At 40.9% G+C, this 25,461-nt stretch overlaps 1 protein-coding gene across 1 annotated transcript; it reads right to left on the bottom strand.

Annotated features, from left to right (window-relative positions):
- Positions 1 to 6,046: 6,046 nt before the first annotated feature.
- Positions 6,047 to 23,391, bottom strand: LOC104075228 (short transient receptor potential channel 5; the record flags this gene model as incomplete). Its single annotated transcript, XM_009575657.1, has 2 exons — positions 23,014 to 23,391; positions 6,047 to 6,568 (listed from the first exon to the last, which is right to left on the bottom strand). Coding segments are annotated over exons 1-2 (900 nt in total), but the record flags the coding sequence as incomplete, so codon positions are not given.
- Positions 23,392 to 25,461: the final 2,070 nt, after the last annotated feature.

Genomic DNA, 25,461 nt, shown 5'->3' on the forward strand with positions numbered 1-25,461 from the left:
GGTGCAAACGTAGATAAGTCTCCCCACCGGTCACCCCAAAGTCCAGCCGCTGAGACTGTTAATAACAGCTCAGTTGGTATCACATGCATGGAAGATTTTGTAATGTGGTCATCTGCCTGTTGGGATTGAGTCTGAGAAAAAAACAGCTTCATTTAGCATAGGCCACTGTTCACACATCAGATGGTAACTTTGCTGCATACAATAATGAATGAATGAATGCTGTTGGAAAATGAAAGGTGACATTTGGACATTCAGTGCTTTAGAAATCCCTAAACTTACATTCAGGTTTGCGGTGTAGGACAGATCTGGAAGTAGCATAATCGCACCATCCTCACCATTTAATACCATAAGGGATATGGATGTTCCAGGTCACTAGAAAGGGAAAAAGCTTCCACAAGGAGCAGCTCTGCTTCCCCCATCTAGTCCTAATAAAGATCTTTTCATGACACAGTATGATTTCATTCTAGAAATCTGAAAGTAAAAGCCTGTTTATTAATATTCTGAGTTGTGCAGGCTCACCGAAAAGCTAGCTTTTTATTGTGCCTTTAAAGAGCACAATACAAATCTTCAGCCCTGTATCATTGCATCTCCAGGCAGTGTGGGAAGAAAACAGACAAAACCACGTGAGAATAACTTAGCACTGCCTGCAAGCAAAGAAAGATCTGTGGCTATCCATCAAGATACATGAATGGCTTTCAAAACAGGTAAACAAGGTGCAGTAGATGAGCTTTGATTTTCACAGACCTTGCACTTCATTTTTCATGCATCTCTGATATTTTTAAAAGCCCTTTTTATGCACTAACTGAAATGCCCTTAGAAATTCGCCAGGTTTATGTATACTTCCTGGAGAATGATGCTGTGCTTCTAACTGCAGCCACACAGTTGACGAGAGTCAAGACAGCTGAAAAATATGTGGTGTGTCAGTACTGGCATTCACTCCAGTACTGTATCTCAGCAGGTACTTGTCTATGTAAATGTCTTGGAAAAAAAGAACTAAAACTTTTGAAGCTTCATCCTGAAGAGAAAACAGCAAAGAGCACTGTTTTTAAATTAGAAAAGCAAACAAGTCTACTTCCCTCCCTTCCTGTCATTGATTTAGAGTACAGCAAGTAAAAGAGACTAAGATTAAGGTTTCTGAGAGGGAATTTCATGCACTCCTTTGATCTAATTCAGTGAAAGTGCTAAGCAATATAGTCACAGGTAAAATACTTTTTTTTCTGAGTGCCTTGCATTGTGTGTGTTTCTTACAGACATATAAGCTAAACCTGCATATCTGCAACTATCAGTACCAGAAAAACGCAAAGCACTAAAAACACACTACTGTGATGTTTCACTTCATTTTGAAGATGTGAATGACCTGTGATGGAAAGCAGGAACAGGCTGAATGTATATTCTTGTGGCTTAGCAGAATGTTACATACAAGGAGAAATCTGCCCTTTTAGACCTGATTCACTGCTACACTATGGCTGTTTTACATTATTTTGGCAATGTAAAAAAAACTTAAAGGACACCAAAATTATATTTGCATTCAGCCTATGCGCTGATTCTCCAATACAGTGATGGTACACTGTACATACAACTGTGCTTTACGTGACTGGCAAGATTCTAAGAGATTACTTTTCCCCATCTTTTCTTAGAAATGCAAACAAATTAACAAATGCAGAGCTAATTTGGTGCCAGAACAGCATAGTGAAGATTGATCCCCAACAGCTGAGCTGTGCCTTTTCTTATTAAGTCTTCAACACCTTTCTACTTCCAAAATTAGTCATGAATAAAAGAATTTGAAAAGTAATAGTATGAAGACAAATACCATATACTACAGAACATTTATGAAAAGTCTACTTGCCCCTTAAATCATGAATTCCCGTGATCCTACGAAAATAATTTCTTTCGAAAGTGGACTGAGAAAACTGACATGTCTGTGCTGATCTAACTCATCATGTTTCGCAGTGTACTAGAGCTGACCTCATTTTTTTCTAAGATTTTGTGACTGCCATGCAAACAGCAATCACAATTATTAAATCCTTCCTATCTTCTAAAGAAATGATCAGGGCCCTTTTGTAATTTGAAACTGAGGACATAACCATTCTACACTTAAGATGAGATGGAGAGGGAGCTTGTGAACACTGCACAGCATGGTTTTAACATTTACTACCATAAAATATACTGCAAAGCTACCTCAGGGCACATTTTAATCTTTCCTGTATAATTGAAATTTTTCCTTCCGTGTAAACAGTAATTTACCTTCCAGGATATATGGGCTTATTAAAAACAAACGTGAAAAGCAAGAAATTTCTTCTCCATTGCTTTGGCCCTCCTCTAAGGGAAGAAGGTCTTCTTCCACATGAACGACACGTTTGTCAGTTCATAAAATACTTAACACACGTGATGTTTGGGAGAAATCAAAACTTGTACCTCCCAGGTTTTTTTGTTGAAAAAAAAAAGAATGGGAGATTTTTCTACCTTTGTAAAGATGAAACCCGTATCTATGTCATGAGGCAGTGGGATTTACCTGGGGATACAGACTGAGGTGGAGCCTTTGTGATGAAACCAGTATTTCTCTGGAGGTAGGACTGAACTGAAGTGGTTCCCCTTGCTAATCCAGCCCTCGTCCAGGTTGCTCACTGTGAAGACTGAGACACTCAGGCCGGATCAAAAGATGAAGTTGTGTATGCCATGAGTATATTTACTGGATTCAGTGCGGGGAACAGGGATTTGAGTCTGTGGTGGGGCTGATTGCTAATTGCTTGCTAAAACTTAACATACAAGATCAGATTTTTCTCCAGTAGCTAGGTGCCAAAAGATGCAGCTAATTCATCAGAGGAATTTCAAAATGCCTCAGCAAGATAAGTGTCTAATCTCCAACAGGATTTAGGCACTTAACCAGATTATACTCTGTTTAAAAACTCATTGCCTACTTACCTGCACATTTAGCAGCCTAACTAGCTTTAAAAAGCTTTCCTCCAAGGGCCCAGTTTGGAGCAAGAACTGCCCATAGATGTCTAGCTTTTCCCATTAGGATTTTTTTCAGTCCTGTATGTGCACTGCCGGAGATCATCAACCTGCACTAGAAATTTGAATGCTGTTACTTTTCTGTACCTGGAACAAACCAGCACCTACTCTTCAGTATGGGAGTCCAATGGGGAGAAAAAAAAAGGCACAGTGCGTTCATCTGAAATGCCCTGGAGAGAAGAACACTGAATAATGTGTCTGGTGAAGAGTACTCTTAAATTCCCAGATCACTTATGCTGGTACAAAGAAAAAGTAACTTTAAGATCTACTCCCTACCCAAAATACACAGTACTGGCCCTCCATCCAAAGGCAACAATCTCTTTACCAATACTCACTTAACAACTTCTCTAGAAAGAATCTTGAAGTTGAATATATCTGCCCGATTAAGCTGAAATGGAATAATTTCATATTTTGGGGGAAATTTTGAGGTTTATTTCACTCAAAAAGAAAGCAAGCTGTGGGAACTTTGCCTAGCAATTAGTCTAAAATCCATGGGAGATTACTCATTCTTTATGCTGAATATAAAGACTAATAATTGTAGTAACAACTCACAGCCCCAGAAAATAACTAAGGTCCACTTTGGATTTTCGTCTTAGGCTACTAGAGATTTGACTTGTAACTTTGTCAACATTAAGATATAAAAAGCTTGTCCATCCAATCCAATCCTATATAATGTTGAGACATAAAAAGCTTCAGCAGAACAAGATTATCTACTTTTTAAAAGTCTGCTGCTTCTCTCTGCAGAACTCTCTTTCACGAAACCAAACCTGTTTCTATTTTCCTTCCTGTCCCCCAGAAAAATTCTCTCAGTCTGATGCTCTTCAATCATGATTAAAAGGCATTTCTCAGTGTCTCCCTGACAAGTGTTCCTACTCATTTTTTTCAGAAGCTGGCAATGACATTTGTATCTTGCTTGGTGTTTTGTATTAGACTAATTATCATGATAAGAAAACCACTGCAATATGTTGGGGCATACAAACACCATCCTGCAGGATGCATCAGGTATTTGTGAATAACCAGGTAGGATGACGGGGTTCAGTAGTGCTGGTTTCCCAAACTCATTCATTCTGTCCCACCTGCTGGCAACACAGAGCTTGTGCTCATTTGCTATCATTTATATGCTGGAACTGTCATGAATATATCACAAAACATGGAATTTGTCCATATGCTTGGAATTCAGTCAAATATGCCGTAAAAAAAGAGATGAAAACTGTCAAGCAAGTAAGCAAAGATTAAAAATTTGTTACTTTAAAATAAAAGAGCTTGAAGACTGTTCAGTACTACATTTCAAATATAGCGAACTCCTTCAGACTTGCAGTTTCTTAATGTGAACACAAGATAAGGAGTAGCCACAGATTTGTGCTTGGGTGTCAATAGTGAGTCTGAACCGTGGCAAGACATCGAAATCAGCAGTGCTAGTGGTGTCCTGGCTGCTGAAGGGTGCATGTGGGTGCAGTGTCTGTGGCTATCAGGCCAATAAAAAAAAAGAAGTAGAGTTTCTGGCCCTTCTTAGATTCAAGGAATATTTGACCTGGTATACTGTATTACACTTCTCCAGACTAATTCTTCACTATTTGTTTGTGTCCCTAAAGCACTTACGGTGTTACCTAACCCTGTCAGCTAGAGCGAAAAACACAACCTGACATAAAAGCCAGTGAGCCTTGCTGACACTTCACTGGAGTAGCCCAGTAAGAGCAGTAAGTGACCATGTGCTAGATCCCAGAAAGCTTGAGGCTTTGGCTCCAGCTTGTTGCATCAAGGCGCTGGTACTCAAGAGGCATAACAGACCAAAGGGAAGAAAGGAAAATCTGCATCTTTCACTTCTTGACTATTTTACCTCAGATGACATGAGCAGCTATTATGGGAGGTGAAATGTGTCATATCAGGCTGTCCTCATCTGGGTCAATGCATAAAACAAAGCGTCAAATGAGGGGAAGACAGTGAAAAGAGTAATGTGACAGGCTTTTCCACCACTCCTGTCAGCCTCTGGACACAGAAAAATGTAACAAACATTGAAATTCAGTTCCTCAACCAAGCAAGCTAAGTTCCTCCTTCAGATGACCTGGAACATCACTGGCCAACAGTAATATATCATCTACTAAATTCTGTCCAGGTTTGAAAAGAGAAGGAAAATCCAGAGCCAACTAATGAAACCGTTGTCAGCATTCTCCTTGGGTTCGTGGCCTGTATTGAATCAACTTATAAATCTCTGGATTTGCAGGGCTTCTGAAAGGCTCTGTGCCCTTTAGCAGAAGTATGTCTTTCCTTTCTGGTAATATGGGCAGGAGTTTGAATTTCTGGGAATTGCTTCTCAGTTCCTAAAACACGGATGAATCAAGGAGCAAGAATCAGCCTGAGGTGTCTCAGGTGCAAAGAAGTATTTGCGTGACATGATCCACTTCCTAGCATCACGTGAGCATCTTCACCTAACAAAATTGCTGGTAACATGGAGACCTGGGACAATGAGAGTGCTCCTGATCTCTCCTGCTGTCTTTTGCTGCTGTCGTTTCTCTGGCCCTTGTGAATTAAGTGTTGAATGGGTGCTAGGAAGTGTTTGGTGGCTGGAGGAAGTGAATTGTCTATTATATTATTTCCTGCAGTCAAGACCTTCATAAGCCAGGCAACCCCTTCTAGCTTTTGGTTCCTGTATGAAAGCAGCTATGGGAAAAAGCTTTCGGAGCTAACAAACCTGGAAATCTCTGAAGGCTGTTCTTTGCAGGGGGATGGGTTACAATGAAATGGGATTCAAGTATCTTTGAAACAGAAAGTGTCGGTGTCATAGAAGCCATAACCCATTGCAGCAAGTCCCAGTCCTGTTGCCTTCAATTGTCATCAGATTCACGCTGTCACCAAGGTGCACTGAACCTCCTGGTTTGTGACTAACCCATTTGCACATGCTTCTCCACTCAATCCAAACTCACCCCTGCTGGCTCTCAGCTACCAACCCTGAACAAACCCATGGAGGCTAGAGAAATGAATTATTTTACCCAATACATGAAGCCTTCACACACCTTCGTATTTAGGTGACTCTTACCTCTTTCTGGTGATACTTTATTGCTACCTTTAGCTTTGCCAAATCATGACATTTTTGGGGATCCAGCTCTTCGCTTTGATCATCTCTGTGATTGAGAATGATCTCCAGTTCTCGGGAACTCCGTGCTTGATCCAAAAGGTCCTTAGCAAAAAGCTTGCACTGCTGTGAAAGCTCTTCATACTCAGCCTTGAACTCATTTTCCACTTTGCTGAGCTCCTTCAGCTCCCAGCCCAGTCGGAAGGCTGTCAAGATGGGGTCCTCGCTTGACAAGGCGATCAACGAAGGGCTGGCTAAGGCTTTGTAGATGTTCAGCCTTGACCTGGAATGCCTCAGGCTGTCCACCTCCGAACTGGAGACACATTCCACACAGTTGCACCTGATCTGGTGTGGGCGTGGAATTGTAACCCGTCTTTGGACAAGCAGTTTGATGATTTCGTAGTTGTTGGTGTGAGCCGCCAGCATTATTGGGGTGATATCTGGAGTGAATTCTGAAAACTGGGTGTCCATCATCAAGGTTGGAACCTATATAAAGGGATAATCCATAGTCATATTTCATATTGAACAGTAGAAATCAGATGTCCCTCCTTCATACTTTTGAAGTGACATAACTCATAACAAAACAGTTTTTGTAACACCCTCTGTTCTTTAAATCCTATTGTATCCATGCAACACACACACACTGCTATTCTGGCAAAACCATCTTGCCCCAAATCATGCCTGTCTGCCTCCTGAGCAGGAACCTGTGACCATTCAGCTCCCAGCCTGGCGTAAAAGTCAGTCACATCCCCATCTGGATGCTTTATATGTGAACCTGTTCTGAAATGGGTATTGGTTCATATACCAAAAGGTGGACTTTTGTAGGAAAAATGGAAGACAAAAGGCCCAGGTAATTACACAAGAAGAAAGGAAAGTCTAGAAAAGAGTGAACACTGAATGGATTTCCATAACTATCATTATTTGCATTATATATCTGCATTAGCATGCCAAGAACCTGCTCATAGCAGGCCCTATGCAAACCAAACCAAACACGGGTCTGCAGTTGAGCAAAGCTCTTCCTCACCTTTTCCCTACTGTTTTTATTTGAAAATACTTTTCAGTGGAAGGATATATTACATAACTGCCCTCAGAATAGATTTGTGTTTTTTTTAATGGGTTTGAAAAAATTTAAATGTAAAATTAATGAGCCATAGTCCACTACAAATAAGACACTCCAGGGTGTGCATTATTCAGCTACTGTTGCACTTCTCAAAAGATGAGCTTAATGCACACCCTGTTGTGTCTTATTACTATATGCAGAGTGCAAAATTAGACCAAAATGCTCTTACATCCCAAGCACGCAGTGTGTTTCCATTTGCAGCACAGGCAGCTCTCTTTGTTGCGTGTTAATCATTACTCAAGCATACTGTACTTCGTGTGCCCACCACTCTTGCCCTGGCAGTTGGCATCCTGCTGATCAAGGGGTGATTGCTGGTTTTGGTGAACAGTAGGCCTGCTTCCCCTTGCAAATGTCAAAGGCGTTTCAGAGAAACTATTGTTAAAGAGTCCTAATGACAGGAAACATTACTCAGTCTGTAAAAATCCAAAAGTAAAGCAGCGATAAAGCAGCATGAAGTAACCAGTTAGAAACCTTCTGTAGGATATACCTCAGACTGGTTGTGAGACAGTGTACCTCTAACCACTGAATCTGAATTCCCTGGGAATTAAATGCCTCTATAGCACTAAAGAGCTAAAGACTCCTGGGCTGTAGTTGATTGATAAACCTCTACATAACCCAGCCGACAGCAGGACAGAGCCTGTTCACAACACACAACACTCTCCCAAAAGTCGGCACCACGCTGAGATGCAGGGTCATTTACTGGAGCAGGGCTCACTGAGTGGCTAGGGGTATTTTTGGGAATAATACAAGTTTGCTACCCTGGATGCGGCACATGAGGAGTTAAATCTCTGGCAGCCTCCAGACACACAGGTGTAAAGAGGCAACCAGGAGGAAGCCTATAAATATGGCTCATGGGGAAGAAGAGAGAATGGTAGTGAGGATTTGCTGTAGGTCGTGGAGCACTTGGTGTCTCTTAGCAAGGTTGGATAAATGTATTTTAAGGTATCTAGTAACAAAGCAGCTCTCTTTGTAAGGTCTTTGACTTTCTTTTCCTTTGTTTAGGTAGTTTGTTAAATGTCAAGAGAAAGGTGCGGGTTTTTCTTTTTTCTCTCTCTTAGAAGCATATTTTTTTAAGCCCTGATGCTTGAATAATTGCATTTATCTTTCTTCCCCTCCTTTTTCAGTCAGTCACTAGCTGCTGTATTCACAGCCTCTGCCTCAAAGGAAGAACGCTTTCCCCCTCTATCACTCCTATTACTGTCAAGTTTAGCCTTGTTTTTCTATATGGAGGTTATTGTACGTTGGGCTGTGAAAAGGATTTTCAGCTTTACACAGATGAGGTGTTCATGTTGTTCAGAATATGAAATGGGCACTTGCTGACAATGTAGTAATGTTCCAGGTGGGGATAGTGCTAATCTTGTCTGCTTTTGTCTATGCCTGAGGTTTTCTAAATCTGGATCTAGGGCTCTCAAAATGGTTGTCCCAAGGTTTGGGATCAAATTGGGGGTATCTATCAAGTGATCTCCCATCCCTTATTCTGGTTCATATCTCAAGCCCTCACCCCAAAAATGGAGCACTACTTTGTTAGGTCTCAGGTAGCCACTATGTGGAAGGCATGTTTTCCTGGTCAGCGTGCAGCACTTTTAAATTAAGGGATAAGAAGCAAAATGGTGGTGCAGAGACATAGAGGCTCCCTGGGGTCTGGGAGCAGATCAGTGTAAGGCCTCAAATCACAGGAGCTGAAGCTTATTTCTGATTATAGCTGAGCAGCAAAACAAATCACCAAAACACAGAACAGGAATAGTGTGTGAATGATGGCTGCTGCGGCCCCTCTCTTTTCTATGCCTGGCTGATCCAAACACCATGCACTGGCTAAAAATTATATGTCTTGTGGTGAATATTTTTGATGTCTTCTTGCACAGCATTTTGATAACCTGCATCTTAACAAACAAACTGTCTTGTTTTAAAGATGGGGCTATGCAAAGCAAGCCTTTGCTCTGAAGGCTGTATTCTACGTATAATCACTGGAGGGGCAGCAGAGATTACAACAATGTGTTGTAATCGCTGATGTTCCTCCTGCACTACTCTGACAGGTTGAGTTCATGTTTAGATCAGCTTCTTCTATGTCTTGGGTTAATTTACAGTGACGGAAGCAGAAGAGGAATAAATTATTCTACCCCAAGGGCTCTGCTGAGCTCTTCCAAGGTTATTTTCATTAAGTGACCTGAATAACAAATTCTTTTCCATTAACCTCATCACCTGACACAAGCTATTAAGCTGAGTCCTTCGGAACCTTATTGTCACTACTTGCATAGGAGCATGTGTCTTGTCCATATTTCATCTTGGTAATGTTCGCTTAAGAAATGAACGCTATCATTAACAACAAGTGATTGAATGCTTGTTACCATCTTTCTAGACTTAATCCTCATAAAGGTAGGCTGCTTACCACTGTACCACTGCTTCTCTGAACAATACTGCAGTGAGTGAAAAAACTCCTTTATTTAAAAAGGCGGGGGGAGAAACAAGCTTAATTCATTAGAGGAGAAGAAAATGGAGGATTAGCTCATATAAAAGCACTGTTCAGTATAGCTAAGCTCTCCTCTGGAAGGAAAAACAAGTTTTCCAGTAAATAGAGCACTGCTGGAAAGAAGCTCTGGAGGTAAGAGCGGGAATATCTGCTTATGTTGGTAACTAGTACAGTGTAAGAGGAGCAGAACTACAGAGCAAAAAAAAAAACCTGGTACTGAAGACCCAATGGCCTTCTTACAGGTCTTTTAGGAGTTTTACTTTGGACTTAATCTAGTCTGGTATCTGAATGCCCCTGGAGCACGTCCTCTGGTTTAGTGTTGTGTAAAAGCAATCCAGCTCAAGTGCTCTGAGACTGCTCAGCAATGTGAACCAAAGAGCAGTAAATGGGGAGGTTAAGGAGATATACCTCAAAAGCATGCTCCTCAACCAAACTAAAAGACTAATATGAATGCATCTTTTGCCTTTTACGGACTGTGGAAGCTGATACCCAGGTTTAAGCACCGGAAGATTTCAAAGCAAAGCATAGTGCTTCTACAGCATCTGTCATCTATTATGCACATAAAAAAAGGACAACTAGGTGAAAAAAAGCTGTTCTGCAGCAAAGGAACTTGCCAGTCAAGTGCAAAAGCTTGAACTCTGAGGAAAGAGCCTGGCTCTGTCTAATGACTATTTGGGAGTGGTTTTCTGTTTCTATCTCTTCATCTTATGCTTTTCTGCCCTTCTATATTGACAGTCCTCCTGATTACGGTCTGGTAACCCTACCAGACACTAGTCTCCCTTCAAGTTCAGGTCTCTCCTCCGTGTTCATCTTTACTGGTGCTCACAGCTGCAGTCTCCCCAGATAACTCTTCAGTGCTTCAGATCTGAACTGAAAAGAGAATATCTAGAAAGTAAAGCAAAGCCTAATCACAAAACCCTTTTCTTTCTTAGTTTTGTTAATCTCTAACTGTAAGCTTCTTGGGTCAGAGACAGTCTAAATATGCATCCTGTCTGGCATTGAGAATGCTGCTGCTTTTGTTTGAAAATAACTAATAATACTTTTACCTTTTACAGGTGGAATTGCCACACTTTCAAGCCATCTCCATTCCATAAACTAGCACCTCACCTGGACCAGTGTAATAAATTGTAAGTATAACCATGACAAACTGTAAATATATTAATCTGCATTATTTTCAGCTTACATAACTTTTTGATACAATTATATATTATAAAAGATTTTCCAATTGCCAAAACAATGTTTTACTAAACAACACAAACTCATGCATCCTCACTGGAAAACTTTAAATGCAACACTTACAGAAATGGAAGCTTGGGTAACTTATTGAGCAAGGATTTCCTATTTCTAGTTTGTTTTTCTGCATGCAGCCCTATGGGGAAAGTGCATATGCGATCCACAAGCACGGTAACAGGCACAGCCAATTTCTGTCATTCTAAAAAGAAGACTTTTTACTACATCAATTTAGCGCAAGGCTCAGCAGTCAAAGCAGCTTTAGCAGTGACTGTGATTTTGTTCGGAACGCAGTCCTGTGGTACTTCTAGCTGCAGCTCTATAAATAGAGAATGAGAGACAGAGTCAGTGTTGCTAGACTGCAGATCAGCCATGTTACCAGCAAAAGGGTCTTGAAAAAAATACATATTGTGACTGGCATGAGCAATTGAATCCTGCTCCTTGCCTAAACCCATAAACAAATTCTTTCATTGACAGAACCCCATGGGCATTTGTTTCCTTATGTGGGACTCGGGAAAAATGTTACATGCTTCTATAAATGTAAGCATTCATTTTAGGTGATGCAGTGGTGCCGCTTTCAGTAACTGAGTATCTTAATCAGAGATGCCTTGAGAGACATCTTGTATCAGAGTGATGACAGTATCTATACTAATAGGGAGGTTGGTTTTCCTCTAAAGAGCAATTCATTGAATGAAATGATGTAATTTGGTTAATGAAATATAATGAACAACACAAACTGATAACAAAAAAGTAATGTACTTTAAGGGCTTTTGTTATGAACAAGTTCGTAACTCTGGCATAAAGCACATGTGGTTGTAGATGTACTTTTGGGCAAGCTCTGCTGTTGTTACTGAAGTATACCAGTGATTTCAATACAGCTGTCCCAGAATATCCAGCTGAAGAAAAGGCTCCTTCTGGTCTAAAATCTGCACAGTGACTTACATGCCTGTAAAGCCAAATAAAGTCTCTGCCCCTCAGACTGATACTGCAAAACAGAGAAAATGAGTACATTTTAGTGCCTTGTAGCAAGCCAAATGCTGATACAAGGTTACTAGATGGTACCTATTAACACTGAAATAGGTATCTTTGATTAAAAAATAGCATGATATAATGCATTATTACTGAAATAATGTGAAAAATTAGATTTGTGATACTTGTATAACCAAACTTTTTTCTCTGCAACCAATAAACAAAAGCAAAATACGTTGATCCAGATATATCTGCTCTTGATTCTTCAAGTTTTAATTTGGCTTCTTATTCATGTGTTTAAAAATGGAGGTAGATCCAAGGGATTAGTTTTCAGAGCTAAACTGAAACATAGTGCATCTGACAGTGGCAGAACTGCATCAGAGCTTGTTGTGTTCAGCCATGTGTTTGGGAAATGCAGCACAGCCAGAAAGATTGTCAGAAGATGTCATCATTTGTGGTTGATGCTACATAATAACTTTTCTTTTGTTGGGGATTAAAAAAGAGGAATCCAGAGAGAAGCCTTCAGAAGGAAAGGATTTTGCAAATATGCATTTAAACGGCCTATGGCAACTTATTCCAGACAGAGCACTCTCTCCTCTAAGCCACTCTCCCTTTCTGATGTGGGTGGAGGAAATAAGATGTGACACTTGACGACGAAATGACGAAAGACTGCAGTCAGTGTGGAGTTTATTCTCCAAGTCACAGAGGGACGCTGTTAAAGAGTTAGCTTGTGTTTGAACCTCGGGTATTTAAATGAAGTGCAGTCTTGAGGTCTGCTTTGCCCTGAATTCCTCCTGTGTCTTGCTCCAGCTAAGAATTACTGAATCCAGCAGGAAGAGGGGCTAGCGGGTGCCTACCGTTGTTTAGAGAAATAAGACCAGTGTTGTGCCATAAGCAATTGCACCCTCTCCTGGTTATGACTTCTCATTTGTGTAAGAATGGTTGAGAAGTTCATTGTAGTCACAACTTACATGTTACACCACATTATCTCTATGATATGACCAACTATCAAATGAATCTTGGTTTTATCATATGCTTACGTAGCCTGGTGCTAGCTGAATAATGACACTTGTCCAGTTAAAACAAACAAGGGACAAAAGTTTGGGACTGTTACAAATCCAGACATTAATAAAGCTGCTAGAGAAAAACTGGTGTAAGTGACATCGGAACCTGGCTTACAGCACGTTATGGATCTACCAAAGCCTTGCCAAAATGCAGAGATTCCCTGGCTGCTTGCTAGATCTGAGATCCTCTGATACCAACTCAGGTGTAAGTCTAGTATTGCTGACATGAGAGAAAACTGAATAATCTCCTGAAGTTTGGATAGGCAGAGTAGTTCATACATGCCTGAAGCTGGTTTTTTCCCCCCATTTGGAAACATAAAATGCTGTTTGTTCATTTTTTCACCTTTCTTCATTACCATTTTAAGAGCTACTCTGTGATAGGAGCAGCTGTTTTGGGTGAAAATAAAGACTAAACCCTAAAAATTACAATGTTGTTTTTAAGTTTGGAAATGAATTTTTTTTAAGCTTGCTTAATCCAGTCCTGTAAATTTCTTAACTACATTAAAGGCCGTGGAACGTTGTTGCACCTTAGATATTTTTTCATCTTACGGATAAGCTTTCCCCTGACCCCAAGCATGCTGGAACAAAGACAGTCCATGGTTAGCTGGAAATTTGCAGGCTCTGTCTTCAAAGTAATCATTGTTTTATTATGCCTACTCTTTTTCTAATATTTTCTAGGATTTATTCTGGGAGGTAAGAGTTGTCCAGCTTTTTAATTCATTTTATCTGGTCTCTGTATTTTCTAATCTTAGTGGTAACAAGGACAAGATGTGCTAATATAGGCTAATAATCATGCTATCTATAGCCTTTTATGTCATCTTTGTACATAAAATGTCCCTATTTCCTATAATTTATTACTGTGTGCGGATGAGAGATGTTTCATTAAGTTTAGGTGAGGTAATATGTTGCTAACAGGGCTTGAAAATGGAGGGCTTTTTGCTTGGGAGAGGTGAGGTTGTGTTCCTATTCAATCACACTCCTTTAAAAAAAAAAAAAAGAAAAGAATCAGATTCGATCCTAAGACAACATCACAGAGAGGAGTGAGTGACTGCATCTGGTGCCAGCCCAGTGCTGTATGATGTTGCACAAAACACATCTTGATGCTCACAAAGCAGGAGGCTGCGTTCCTCCCTATTTTGACTATTAAGCTGTGCTTTTGGCACTGTTGTTATACTAACCAAGAAGACACTGTGGCTTCTGAAAAGACCCAACAGTTTGCGATAGCAAAGAAGTGACAATCTAGACAGGTGGCAAGGTCTCACATGAGAAAATCTGTGTGGTTGTGATCTTCCTTTATTACCTCTTAGGCAGTGACTTCCTTTGTTATTTCTAATGCTAGGTAGTTCAAAACTCTAGCTAATGATATGCTCCTCATGCTTCAGAGACTTCCTCTAACTCATCATCTGTCTGCCTGAAGAGTATTTAAGTGGAGCACGCAGGCCCTCTTGCACTGCCATGCCATGAATTAAATACCAACGACGCATGTGATCCTGAGCCTCTTGCAGGCCTGAGCGGTTCTCCACCATGTTCTCCAAAGGCAATGACAGAGCACAGACCTTGGATTACAGTGTTCCCTTGCTGTAACAATGCGGAGACAGCAGGGAGAATATTGTTCTCAGTCAATGCCTTTTTGATCCACCCCCCGCCTCCTCTTGTTGCCATCAAGGGATAAACGAGCCATAAAGGTGCCATTCTACTTTGCAAACCCAAGCACAGCTCTATTCAACAACCAGATAAGGACTAGGGGACTCTTACTAAACCATCCCACAGTTCTTTATAGATCCCAGAGCTTTGTTTTGGAGGAGCCTGTAATTTGTTATGTTCAATTTCCCCATACAAATAAGTTTCCTTTGGAAAATGTGTTGCAACTATTGCACCAGGCAGACTCTCCTGCATATTTGTATCAGTGAATCTAGATAGCCATGCCAAAAGCCCCTTCTGGGTTTCAGAAGTCATACAGACAAGAGGCAAAAACATGTTGTGTAATGTCAGGGGGCTGATGTAAGGGAAGCAGCTAATGCTGTAACTGAGGCTTATGAGCAAAGGGTGGTGAGTAAACTAGGCACATTCAGGGATGCTGGGTAGGTAATAAAATACGGTTTTTTGAAACTTAACACCTTAATCAACAGATCTATAGAGAGACCAGAAGTTTACTTGTGTGGGAACACAAACAGGGTTTTTTTTTCCCCTACAATAGTTTGTTACAGGCAGCCCACCCAACTGAATCCCATGCACTCATCACTCCTGACTGAAAATACACTGTACAGCGTGCCGAATACAGGCAAGTGCTAAGATCACTCTCACAAATTAATAAAGATAATTCCCTGGGAACCATCTCGTATAAAAGCGCATTCCCAACCTCTCCACCTGTCTATATGTTAAATTACAAGCACGACATGTTTGTGCATGCTGTGATGCAGTTCTTGGCCTGACCCCACTAGCTCTCCTAGGAACTAATAACAGACTTTATGTTGTCCCAGAAGAAGAAGCCAGTGACTTATTTGCCACTTTCAGATGTCTGGTAGCTGGCACTGCAGCCTGCGAGCCCTAGCCCTGATGCCACTCATTAGGTCTATGGGATATATCACCCAAGTTCTTCATTTTGCGTCACGTCTCCTTCTCATAGATTTAAGATTATTTGGGGAGGAAGGCAGTGGGTAGGGAGGAAAGAAATTCCCAGTTAAATGTAATCACTAACTGAAGTGGTCTTTGATTTCTCTGTTGTTTAGTTTAATTAGATGGAATTCATTTTGAAGGCAGCCGCCAATGTCAAAGGCATGTTAACTATAGCTGTGAATTATTACTGCATCAATAAAAATAATGAAAAGCTTGGATGCTAGCAGAGCCATTAGGCTTTGGAGCAGTAACAGCTAGTTTTCTGTTTTCAGACACAATCTTTCTTCCTTATTGTGCCTTTCAAATATTTTCATACTGAGAACTTGTGGCCAGTTTTTCTCAACTGCTTCTATTCTTTAGAACCTGCTCTTGTTCAGAGTGTATCTAACCAGGTTCAGCTTTCCCTTTTCACTTTGGACCTCTCATATTAACATGGAAAGGGCTGGTTTGAGTCATACGAAAGGGGACAGTATCTGTACTGAGTCATACCAATCAGCCTGTTACCTCTCTGTTACAGTGCTCAATAGCAAGAACTCAATGAAAACAGGTCATGCCTATAGACTTCCTTGATACAGATGCCCAGGTTTCAGCAACACCTTCCTGAATTAGCTGAACTTTTTAAACCCAAGGAAGAACACAAACACTGTGGGTGTGCAATGGTTAACACTGCAGAATGGCTACACAGATCCGCTTGCACTTTGGGCTTGCTTTGATCACTTTGTTGTACTTCACACCTTTGTAATGTTCCACGCTTGCACGCACCCAGAATATCTATTACCACCACATAAGCAAGACTTCTTTGTTCAGCCTGTATGTGTGCGATCTCTCCACATCCATCCTCAGCTTATAGTGCTGCAAGGCTTAGCAATTTTAGCTGGGAAGTCCACAAGTCTCTCCTTCACCTCTAAAAGAAACATAAACCTTTTACTGAAGGAGACAGGATAACATTTCTCACAGCTACAAACCCCAGATCCTTTGGTCCTGCCGCAGGGTACCTCTGTGCACTTTGCCTGCAGGTGAGACAGATCCACAGTAACCTCTTCAGCCAGGGCATGAGGAACACCAGCCGCTTCTAAAACTCTTCTCTTTCTAATTGCTTGCAGAACCTAGCTTTTAGGTCATGAGATATCTGATAACTGATCTGCTTCCTTTGACTTAAAAAGTCCTGTCAGTGATAGCACAGGGCTGACAATGTTAGCAATGAGCTTGTACATCTAATAAGTATCAGCAAGTCTGCAGAAATCAAAGGGCCACTGGTGCTTAAGAGCTAAACTTTGCACTGGACTCTGCGTACAGGACAAAGAACCCTATGTGAGTAGGAAAATTAAGCTAAACCACATTACATCAAGAAAGTTACTGGATTTGGACAAGAACAAAATGGTTTAATGCAACATGTAATTTCTGGTTCACAAAAGATTGTCTCTAGGCTGTTGGTCTATGATATTTACAGAAAGATTAAGGCAGATTTTCACTTATCAGCTCATCTGAAAGAGGACTTTTGAAGTAAAATTTTAAGTTTGCTAATACTATCAAGTGCAGCAACCTTCCACCAGCAGGCATCTGAGGAGTAGCAACTAAGACTGAAAACTTGCCTTTTATTCTCTACAGTTTCCTCTTCACAACCATATTCTTCCAGGGTTTATTTCTGTAAAGCTCCTTCTTTTGGAAGACATATGGATAGGTATCTGTTGAGATCTCATTGATTCAGAAGGCCTTTGGACCGTTGAAACAAACTGAATCACAGTCATAAGTCCTGAGATCCCTTTTCTTTTTATTCTCATTATTGAGGAATCGCATTTGTAGTCCCATCTGTGAACCAGATTAATTTGGAGCCATCTGCCATGAGCAAATTGCTAATTTTGGCAGATACCAGAGAGATGCTAGTATCATCCTTATGTAAACATTTGATGTCAGCTCTGATTGTTGTGAAGAAAACAGCTACCCGTAAAGGTGCTTATGGCTACACCATGAACGTGTAGTAATTCAGATGACTGATTACAGCTTCTTAAAGAACGGAAGGAGGGCTCAGCAGTCAGCACAGACCGTGTCTGCTGCGCTGCAAACACATCGAGTGTAGCATGGCAAAAAATGATGCGAGATCTGTGCAAACTGAGAGCGCTACCCTGCAAGCTGTGATGCATGTTTAGTGGAGAACCGGGACCACTTCACAGAATTCACACAAGAGGCTATTAAGAAAAAGCTCCTGAAGACCTCATCTGGCGTCAAAGGGAAAATTTGAACTGATTTCAGTAGGCTTCAAAATGTCTGGAAATACAACTATTACTAATGATAAATTGAAAGTGAATCAAGTATGTAGGAAAATGTGAATTTTCAGACATATATTTCCTCCTCTTTGCTGGTGCAGTTTAGGTGCAGACTCCAGCCTGGCTGAAAACATAACCCACTGTATTGATGTTTGTGTAGTAAAAAAAAATTCTGATATGACTTTTAGGAAAAAAAAGATCAAATAGGTTGGGAGACAGAAGATTTTACTGGAAAAGAGAATTTGTTCAACAGGCTTCATATATACATTCCCTTGCTCCTACGGTAGTACTGAATCAAAAAAATGAAAGAAGTAATTTCAAGTTCCCTGTTAATTCCAACCCCATGGGACCCCAGCCAGATCTCTATTTTTGATGTGTACCTATAGAATAGTACAAAAAGTCTTGTTTTGCCATTGTATGTATTAGACCTGTCCTGTGCACAGACAACTTCGCAGTTTAACATTGCTCCCCAAAAGAGATGAGCCTCCTGACTCAATAAGCCTGGGCCAAAGTCAATACTGCATCTGCTTGTGCTGATTTTTACTATTTCTAAGCTAGCCCCACTCTTTCTGATCATTATTCAGTGGTTTGTCATCTTACTTATTTAAATAACATGACACTCATCGTGTGGAAGACCTGAGTATGGATTGCCATGCCAAGCAGTCTGCAGTGCACTTATACTACTCTTCTGCCACTATGCAGTACAATATCAGCCTCTTCACTGTCCTGAAAAGCAAACAATAACTATCAAAGCACCAGATTAGGCTCACTTTTATTTCCTGGAGAATACATGTTCACTGACTACAAATCTCCGCAGGAAAAGCAACACTTGCATACCCTCCAGGTTCCATAAATACTAGTTTGTTCTGTTGTTCCCCTTAATATTCATGAATAGGCTGCTTTCTTTCCAAAAGTCTGTCATCTATTTGGGGAAAAACAAATTATCCTACAATTTAAGTGACCAATCAGCAATACAAAGTGACCGCCAAAGCGAACTATGGTTTAAAAAAAAAGCTCGGAGGACTAATTGGAGTAAATTACGTAACATTTGGAAATAACAAGTGAACTTGTAAAAATCACAGAACTAGAAAAGCTCTTTTGTTACTTAATCTATTTTGAGTAGATAATTGAATTTTCCTTTATTTCCCTGAGAATTCAGCTCTTAGAGCTGTGCCAGGTCCAGACATCCTGCTGAGGTCAGCAAAGCTCCCACCTACGCTGCGGTGGGTGGGCAGGACTGTCGCAGCCTGCAGCACCGCATGCTCTGCACACAGGCATCTTCCATCGCACTCTGGACCACACTTGCACACTGACAGTAAAAAAAAAAAAGGGAGAGTGCACCTCAGAGCATGGTGTGGCATATCTGAGGAGAGGTTAGCTCTGATCTGAAGAAGAGAATGGGTCCTTTAAAGCCTGGGCTTTACTCTTTGTTGGGAGTGAAGCACACCAGCACACCTCTGTGGTCTTCCCATGGTAGCAAAAGTAAGATGCTTGCACCGTGATGACTCTCTCACTGAACCCAAAATCTCCCATAGGTGACAGTATCTTTCAATTAGCCATAGAGTTATTCTGGCTTTAACTGGTGAAGTCTTCTCTCCAGCTCTATCAAGAGACTCACAGAGCAGTACACAAAACCGTGGGTGTAAGTTGTCAGGACAGGGCAGAACAGATTTGAGGAGAAATGTTAAGTTCTTAAAATAGCCTGTGAACCTTGCTTGGAGGTAAACCTAAAAGAAAATACATCTACTGGAACATACCACTGTTCAGCACACTCATCTATCATGTGCTTTGTAGCAGCCTTTAGAGAGAGGTGGTTCATGCTCCTGGCTCTCATACACTCCACATGTAAACAGAGTAATTTCTTCCTCTCCCGAGACACCCCTTACACGCACAGATGCAGTGCGGGAGAAGCGTGTTGTTATAGTTACTGGCTATGACTTACCCCTGCCATTGTCATGGCATTTTCAGTAAATGGTGCTCAAACAGCAGTCTAGCAAAGGTTTGCAGAATAATGACTGCCTGTGTTCACTTAACAACAGGACACAAGCATCTCTGCTGCCCAATCTCTTCATCCATTTCTCCCTGTCCCTTACATCATGAATGAGACCCTGATTCTCTTGCATAAGGAACACAACAAAGGTCACTTCTTATATTTGAAAGTATTTTTACTTCTGGTCCCTGGAAAGGTCATCATACAGTGGAAAAGCAGAGCTCTTCCCCTCAGGCAGCTCTCAAGAGACAGGTATGGAGTGCCCAGGACACATCACCTTTTAGAGACTCTGTGGCTGGTGAGCAAAACTGCTTTGCAGGTCAAGTCTGTAAGGGGCCATGGTTTTCTACCTTGTTTTGGGTGTATCTTTTGCTAACTAGATACAGTCACTGTAACCCCACAAGAGGCTGGTATAATGCAATCTGTAACATTTTCGGTCAGGATTGTGGTACAATGATAAGGTTGTGGGAATGAGCAAAGATACATGCCCATAAAATGGATTATGCTGAATGATGTCACTCAGCTGGTTTTGAGATGCAAAGACAACAATTAACTGAGCTGACATGAACAGATGCAAACAGGAACAGCTCTTCATGCCTGGCAGTTAGAGAAACAACACTTTGCCATAGAGTCAAATAATAACCTCTCAGACGCAGACAGCAGGAAAATAGGAGCTAACAGGTTTTCACAGACCCCAGACTCAGATGAACGAAGGCGATGTATTGAACATTTAAGAGAGAACAATCGAAGATGCTTCTTCTGCACCTTTGCTCAGAGTGCAGCAAAGACAGACAGCCCCTAATTGGAAACAGGCTGCTACACGTGAGTCAAGGAGCTGCCTTCTCACAGGTTTGCTCAGGCAAACTGAATCTTGTGTATATTTAATGAATAGATTATACAAAACCTTATATATAAGAAGTGCTGTGACACTATCTTACAAATTTCTCAGCCAGACAGAACCGTTCCATGAAGTGTGAATTTTTGTTACTACTCAACCAAAAAAGCAGGTTTTCTATATATTTTAGAACATGTAAGTAGCTGATTAGGACAAAGCTGTGCTAACCTGATTTATTAGGTGCTTTTTGTGAAAGCAATTAGGTGTGGGATTCTCAAAGGACTTTCTGAGAAAAGGTCCAGCAAAGATAATTACTGAACGTATATCGAAACTGCTGTGGAATTAGCATCAGGAACTTGTGTTCAGAAACTCCTCCTATATTAGCTTTGTGATTTGACAAGCTAACCAACTTTGTCCCAACTTTGCTTAACTAAGCACTTCTTTCCATTTAATGTTGTATCACTATACATGAAATAAATGTTAATTACCATCACTGCAGGAACAATCAGTGAAACTGTTGAAATGGAAGTCCAGTCCTGCAGCCCTCTACCAGCAAAAATTTCCTGCAGTCTACAGAAGAGCCTGAACCACAGCCAGGGAAGTTAATCCTAGTTTGTACATAGGATCTTACATCAAGCCAGTACTAGTCTAAAACATACTGATGAAATCTGGTCTTGTAACAAACCTTGTAAATAAAGCTGAAACTGGCACTGCATCTCTTCTCCCACACACATTCTCCTTCACGTTGTAAACTTTGCAGCAGATACAAACCTAGCTACAGAAGGATAGCTGCACACTGGCATAGAGATAAAGAAAAATGAAACAGACCTACTATGAAATGTATCACTGAGCTAGAGACATTGGAGCTGAATTTCAGCTGCAATACATCAACCTTATTTCATGGATCTCTGTCTCTGTCCAGTTATGCCAGCCAGGCTGTGAATTTGAGTGGACACTAGTTTTGGTATTCAAGAGATCTTAGAGAAATCCACGTGAAACCCATCACTTGCTTTCCATGACATTTCAGGAGAAACCTGTCATTAACCTGCGATAATTACTGGCAGTTCCTCATGCTACTGAAAAAAACTTTTCTTCTATTCTACTTTCTGTCCTGTTGGCCTATAGGATGGTCAAACTTTCTAGAAGACCAAGAAAAAAATGGCTCATTCTCCATGTATGGTCCGTATTTTGCTACTTACATTTTGTCAGACTAAAACCTAGTACTAACATTTCAATTTTTAGGTCTGATAGAAGAGATTTTTCATCTCTCTAGTGCTTAAACCACACATTAGAATCACATTGCTACAGCATGCAGAATGCTGCTGTTTCTAAGTATTAAGCTGAGCACTCTTGAATATTGTCAGGGTTGATCCTTATCGTTTGCTTTGGCTACATAAAATTACTATTGAAAAACTATGTACTAAGGGGCCTATCCATTGAAAACATTTTCTTCTATGATTGACTGGTATTAACCATTTTCTTCTTTCACACACAGAGGGATGTGTTCAAGTAGACTTCAAAATGAGGCTTCATATATATGGATTATCCAAGTTTTGAATGTTCCTTTCTAAGCAGTGAACATGCAAAAATTGTCAGTGGTCAGTAATGTATATAAACTATTGAGTTATTGGCAGCAGTACTTGCAAAGGAAAAGAAGCAAAAAAGGAAAAAAAAAAGAAAAGTTAGGGACAGTGTGATATGTGACACTTAAAGTGACAGGATTCAGACTTTGTGGTTTTTCACAAAGATTCTTATGTAATTTACTGATGGCTTTGCAGCTAAGTCTGCAAATGACTTTCCTACAAGTCATAGTTGTTCATTGCTCAGATATACAGCAGCTTAGCTCATGCTGTAACATTATGTACTGCCTCAGCATTTCTGAACTAGAGCTTTCTGGAGATGGAGACCAAGATGATATGTCTGTACTATGGCTAAGCACTGAAACATAGCAGACTGTTTGCTTGCTTACAGTTATTTATAAGCTTGTGTGTTTTCAGGATTTACTTATGAAAAGCAATTCCACTTAATATCAGTACAACAGCACGGCAGTAGTTCATATTTATAGATTGTAATATAACTTCATACAGCCCCAAATTCCTTTACAAAGTGCCCGTCTATAAATCAACCTATAAATCAGCATGTTCACAAACACTGTAAGACTAAAAAGAACACTGAGTGAAATTGAAAATGCTGAGTATTTAAGTCAGGCAGAACATGTTTGCTCAGACTGGAAAGTTACCATCCAAACAGGACTGCCCACATCTACTCTGAGCATTTAAAGCAATGGACCGACATTTAGGACTGCACCTCTCTGTGCAGTACCACTTTCCTAACGCAGGATAATAGCTTAAAACTGAATAGGAACACTCGACTAACCTGTTTTTCACCACTCGGCTTCCTGTAATTCAGCAGCAGCTCCACAGCTCCCACCACCTCTTTCCGTATTGCATACAGCAAAGCATCTCCCACATACACACAGTGGCTCAAGAGCAACTCCATGATCTCCAGATTTTCATTCTCTATGGCTATTAAAAGGGCACTGCGACCAAGAGGATCCATACAGTTAATGTTGATGTTGTAGTAGATCTCTGCCTCTTGCAAGGCATGTTTCACACTGGCATAGTCCCCCTTCTCCACAGCGCTGAGGTAGGCCTTCTCTTCCGCTGAGAGCTCTGCCTCCGCTCGAACGATCTGTAATGGGATCCGATCTCTGTACGGTGAATAGTTTACCTTTTTGTAGTATAGCTGGGCCATTGTTCATAGTGACCGGGCAATCTATGGGGGAAGAAGAAGCATGCATAAGTGACAAAACAGACGAGCCCCTATCTGTTCCTCACAGGGGACAAATTTCCAAAGGTCCCTTGTGGTAAAAGCTTCTGATCCCTTTTTAAGCTGTTTTATTCTTAACACAGTGACTGTAACACCCCCTGATCAACCCCACATTAAAAGGCTACCTGAAAAAATAAAGGTTACACTACTGCTCAGAAGAGATATGCAGAATGACACACACTCAGTATATTTTTAAATCTGGTTTAAATTATGCCATTGATTTCTTTTATCTGGTCAGAAGCATGATCTTGTTGATAATGGATAATCTATCGCATGTGCAAATAGGTGGATTTCTCATCTTTGCTTTATTTCCATCTCAATGTTTTTTCACTTCCCTCCTTTCTCACTGCTGAGCCAGGTCCTCTGCATCTCTGAACTGTCAGTGATGGGAGCTGCTGATTTACACCCTCCTATTTACAGTAATAAGATTTATTTTGATTATTTTTGCTGCTGCTTCTCTGCTTCCATCTCTTAAAATAGGTTTTTATTTTTCCCTAATGTTTACTCTTTGACTAGGTCACAGTTTTATTTTTAAAGCTTGCATGTTTTTAAACGTATTTTCTCACTCTCCTCATTTATAAATAGGACCTAAAGACAGGCTGATGTAGAAAGCCACCACCCTTGCTCTCCAGAGGCAGTGGTGTTGTTTATGGTCTAGGAAAATGAGAAGTAAATCCTGCTCTGGAACAAGTGCAGCAAACTGAATGAATTACTGTTCCTTCCCACGGCTCAAAGAGCCTAGCAGGTGACTGAAGTCGTAGGAAACATGGGCTGGACAGGTATTCACACCTAAGGAAAAAAGGAGCTATGCTTATCTACCTCTGTTTGGCATCGATAAACCACACCAAATCAGGACCAGGGGACACCAGCAGCTGTAACTAATTGGATAACTTATTCCATCTCCTTGCCCAAAGCTCAATGGTTTCCTGCAGCAAATTAGTCAGAGTTTTGTTCCATTTTAGTGCCCTATCCAGGGAAAAGAGGAGGTTTTGATTAAAGAGATAATAAGAAGGAGGATCTTGTGGTTCAGGTACCAAACCTGAGTGAGGTGCCATGGATTCTGTTTTTACCATCAACTGCATGCCATAAGGCAACCGTGTTCAGCAGAGCCAATTTGCATTTTGCCTTCAGCTCCAGTGTAATGGGCCCGGTGTGGCGGGAGTGGGTGGATCTGAGCTCCAGCCCAGCTGACACTGCAAAATAGTGGGTGGTTGTAGCACACAGCAAAGTTACATCTGCGAATTTCCTGGGGAGCCAGAAATCTGTAACGACGAGTTTGCCATCTCAAAAAATGTGCTCTCTTAGTATCCTGGTTTCCTACGAGAAAAGTTTTTGTTTGTTACATTTCCAAAGGTACAGCTCTCTGCACACAGGCTTCAACCTGAAAACACACAGAAAGGCGTTAGAGGCAAAAGGACCTATGATCTGAATAGAAACCATCATAAATATATTGGCTTATTTTCGACGGAAAAGTTATGCCACTAAAGCTTTTAGAACTAAGGGACAATCTTGAGTGACTTAGGAGCTTGAAGTCTCAATAAACTACATGTATAACCAACTACTCTGATTTTCAAAAGGACTAAGGATCACAGGTCATTTTTCAAATTTTGTTTTTGAAAATGTAATCCCTGCGGGGTCCAGCCAATTCCCACTGCATTACTGACAAGACACAAAAGGATGCAGAATGGGTCTGATAACAAGTCAGGACCAAAGAGATCTTTGGAAAAGTAAAAATAAGCCCAAATGGGAAGGGAAATTTTGTACTCATGTGACAATCCGGCTCACAGGAGCAGGGAACACCAACCGGTGGGACTGGTGGCAGAGGACAGTAGCCATTGTGTGGAAGTCTCCAGGGGGGAATCTGTTGGCTCCAAAAAACCTGAGGGATTCTGGTGACAAGTGCAGCTGCTAAAGTGGAACTGGATATTTTTCACTGCTCTTCAATTTAATTGAATGTTTTGTAGATGGTGAGTAACATTTGCAATGAGTTATAAC

Source organism: Fulmarus glacialis, unplaced genomic scaffold (assembly GCF_000690835.1).
Source record: "Fulmarus glacialis isolate BGI_N327 unplaced genomic scaffold, ASM69083v1 scaffold14654, whole genome shotgun sequence".
Lineage (NCBI taxonomy): Eukaryota > Metazoa > Chordata > Aves > Procellariiformes > Procellariidae > Fulmarus > Fulmarus glacialis.